Genomic DNA, 4018 nt, shown 5'->3' on the forward strand with positions numbered 1-4018 from the left:
CTCCTTCTTCATTTTGACACAGGGTCTCACAAAGTTGCCTAGTTGCCCAGGCTGGGCTTAAACTTGTGATCCTCCTGCCTCAGCCTCCTAGAATGCTGAAAATGCAGGTGTGCTCCATGATTCCTCACCAGCTGTCTTTATAAAAGAGATAAAGTATGCCTTAGACAGAAGATACTGTGGAAACCAGGTTTAAAGTAGAATCAACTTTTGGAAATTCTCAGAAAATGACAGAAAGCAGCCCTAATGTTTATTTGACTCACTAATCTTACTTCCAGTCCTGGACATGGCAGAGAAAAAATGTGATGGTGTAGTGGGGGTGCCGTGTACAAAGCTGCTAACTTCAAATCACTGCTAAGCACTTGCACACATGGCTGTGTGCACACATACTCATGCCCAAGCACCGACTGACACAACTTGCAACCACTGGGACTGAATCACGAAGGTACATGCAGACTGTATTTTTAGGAATAAGCATTTCTAAATTCAAAGCAAGGATTCCTAAATGATAAAAATAACTCATTTACCTGGTCTTTTTGAACTAATTTCCTAGCATGTTTTGAGCAGAGGTGTAGGAGGAGCCAGCTGGCTAGAGTGAAGGAGACATCGGATTCACCACTCTGCCGGGCATAAGGATTCCTGCTTTTGTTGCAACTGTAGTACTGGAGGTTCCCGTTGCTAGTAGCGTGGTGTGTATTTTTAGGTGTTCTCGTAAAACAACCAGGACAAAGCATAATTAAACAGTCTGGTAAACATGCAAAATCTGCTGCGTGTTAAGGGGAAAGCTCTACTGACGGAACCGTTGGTTAGCAGGCAGCATTGGCAAACAGCTCCGGGAGCAGCTGCTGTTTACCTCCATGGGCCAACACAGACTCGCAGTCTGAAGGGTGGCTCAGAATGCAAGCGAGGGCTCTGAAATCAGACACACCAAGGCTGAGGACCCACACAGCAGAAGCACTGCGCTAGCATTTGAAAAGCAAGTAAATGACGTGGTAGGCATTCAAATTAGCGGCCAGTTGTGCTTGTAGAATCTGAACTCTGCTAGATGTGTTTTTAAACAGTGGAAAAAGAGTATATTATCTTGTATGTGCTTTGACAGGGACACGCAGGAACCGAGGAAACAGTAGCTGAGGCTGCCCCTGGACTAGGAGGCGAAGGCTGGGTCCTCTTTCTGGTGCAGGGCTACCAGGAAGGGGGCGCTTGTGTGCAGTGAGATGACATGGCCTGGCGCACTGGGGCCCGAGCACCAAATCCCGACAAGTGATCTGGGAGTTCAGAATGGCTGTTTTACAGGGCGGGTGGGGCGGTGCCCGCTTGCGATCCCAGCTGTTTCCTCGTTGGTAACACGGGAGAAGAGCAACGCTCTGCTTCACGGAGAGGCCGTGAGGAGAGGGGACTGTGAGGGGACACTGCACACAGCCCGGGTGTCAGTGATCAGCGACAGTCATTGCTATCATCGCCTCACTGGGAGAGCAAGACCGCACAGAGAGTCTGAGCCTGTCAGTCGTGTCTATGCACACAGCCAGGCTATGGACACACTGTCAAGGGCCATACAAATAATCCAGGCAGAATAAGGGGCTCAAAAAGAAAAAGGACTCTAAATCATAAAAAACTCCAGGCTATTTGAAAAAAAAGTCAATGTTATGAAAGAAAAAAGGAGTGGGTTCATAACCTAGAGTAAGGATCACTGAGACCTGGTAAACGACACCGTGTGTGAGCCCACGAGGAATCCTCCATTGGAAAAGCAGACAACAGGCAAAAAGAGAAAAAGGGTATTTTTGGAAAATCTGAATGCGGACTGAATATTAGGGTGGCATTGTGAAATCAAGGTGAAATAATGGTGGGTGCGATGTAGGTGTGTGGTGCTGGAGGTAGATGCCTGAGGAGACCCATGATCAAGTGTTGGGGGGTAAAGCAGCGTTATTTCTGTCATTTGCTTTCCAGTGGTTTAACCACGGTGACAACATAGTCAGCGCTCATGTCTAAGTATATACAAATAGGTGCGCATGAGTGCGACAAAGCGCCAGGAGCTGATGGGTCCAGGCGGCTTAAGTCAGGAGTTTGCTGAATTACTTAACCCACCTCCATCTATTCCAGTGCTTTGAAAAATGTTGCAGTACGCAGTTGAGGACACAGTTCTAAGCTAGCTAAGTATTTACACATAGTCTACATAAAAAAATATCACAGACCACTCCGCCATACAGTCCACTACTGGAATCCATTATTATTGCAATAAATATTTTATTAGCCCTGTAAACAGGCTCCTCACTTAGCAATTGTCTCATTTCTTGTTTTTTTCCCTGTTCTACTTAAAAATTTAAAAGAATGTAAGAGAAATTAAAAAAAAAAACATCAACGCTGAGCTTCACGTTCCTGGAGTCTGAGTAAATGCTTTTGGGAGCCGTTTGAGCTTCTAAATAGGGGCTGTCTTTTGATTCAAGACACCGACTTGCAGTTAACATGCAAATTCCAGCTGGGTCCTGCGGTGCGCAAGTTACAGGAGGACAGTGCCTCGGGGGACCGCTGTGGATTCAGGTGGGAGACAGAAACTGAGGTCTGGGTTCTGCTCTGGAGAAGCGAGCGCAGGACCTTGAGAACTACACTGGGTGTTTTCAAAGTGCAGAGGAAGGAGAGACTGGGCTGGGCAGAGCCCCACATTTGCTGGACAGACATAAAGGGACGGGCTCTGGTACCCACCACATTCGCCGCTATCTACTGAGCAATCATTTATAGCCATCTCGGAAGCCGGCTGGTAAAGAGCTCTACAGACCACGGATTTCCCACCCTTAAACACACGCTCAGTGTTCCCATGTCAAAGCCATATGTTGTTAGCATTCATCCTTTGCCTTCATTAGAAGCATAGCACCAAAACTGGTCGGAGCCTCCTCCCCACGCACCAGCCCAGGCGCACGGCCCGGTCACTCACCTTGGGCACACCGTCCCTGATGCTGGTTCCCCTCATGCCTGCAGCGTGCAAAAGCTCCCCAGAGTGCCACAGCCAGTATCCGCGGCTTCACAGGCAGATTACGCAGTGTCACCGCCTGCTTCCGACTGGTTCTCAGAAGCCGAATCCTATGGAGTTATCAGACAACACATGGGAAACTGTCAAGAAGATTCTTCCAGCAGGCAGACTTTCTGGGAAGCATGATAAGAGTAAAATGAGAGGGGTGAGGGCGGGGGGAACCAGAAATGCAGGCCACGCTCACGCCTCCCTGCCTGACGTCTCCCTTTGTCTACAAGAAGAGATTGTCACTCATTCGCTGTGTGAAACCACAAAAGAAGAAGGAAAAAAAAAAAAAACTTCTGCTTTATGTGGTGAAGTTCCTTCTTTGAAAGACCTAGGGTAGGAGCAGACAGCATTCTTGCCTTTGAATATTGTGGGACAACTTCCACACAACAGACCCGCCTCATCTTCCTGATGAGAGGCTACTTGGCCGAATTTCTGATGCTGGTCAGCGTTTCTTCCTTTTTGCTCCCTAGCCCCGGCCTGCTGACAGCCAGGGTAAAACGAGTCAAGTGAGGTGCCTCACAGGACAGCGCCCAGCATAGGGGCTCCCCGCTACTCTGAGCCTCGTACTCACCCCTGGTCCTAGCTCATGATACTCAGTGAAGAACGTTTTCTGATCGGCAGCAGACACCATGCTAAGCACGGCACTTGTGTCACTTCTGAAATCTCACAAGCCATCTCCTGCCCTGGAAACCACCATGCTAGTGCGTGCAGTTCCTCCTGAGCTTGCTGGGTCTTTTTACTGTCTCCAAATCCAGACCCACCATCTGGAGGAGATCTACCCTGCAGCAGGCGCTGTGTGAAAACCCGACCGCACTTCCATTCCTCTTTAACAAAATGGCAGCCATTCTTCCAAGCCTGGCTCCGGTTTGGCCCCCTCTCCAGGCTCCCTTCCTGCTGCCACTGACCCCGTTGTCTTGTCCTCTGGTGTCGCATGTGTTTTAGTCCCCACGTTGGAGCACTGGGATATACTTTACTAATTCAAATAGCTGGCTGGCTTCTGACCAAGACAAT

General features: G+C 48.9%; 1 protein-coding gene across 1 annotated transcript in view; it reads right to left on the bottom strand.

The window, feature by feature from the left end:
* Cass4 (Cas scaffolding protein family member 4) overlaps positions 1-3218 on the bottom strand; it is a 38686-nt gene extending 35468 nt beyond the window's left edge. The window contains exon 1 of the mRNA XM_005392268.1: positions 2924-3218. Within this exon, the coding sequence (XP_005392325.1) occupies positions 2924-2959 (36 nt within the window). The 5' untranslated portion in view covers positions 2960-3218. The remainder of the gene's footprint in view (positions 1-2923) is intronic.
* Positions 3219-4018: the final 800 nt, after the last annotated feature.

The sequence above is a fragment of the Chinchilla lanigera genome, unplaced genomic scaffold (assembly GCF_000276665.1).
Source record: "Chinchilla lanigera isolate Chin_1 unplaced genomic scaffold, ChiLan1.0 scaffold00044, whole genome shotgun sequence".
NCBI lineage: Eukaryota > Metazoa > Chordata > Mammalia > Rodentia > Chinchillidae > Chinchilla > Chinchilla lanigera.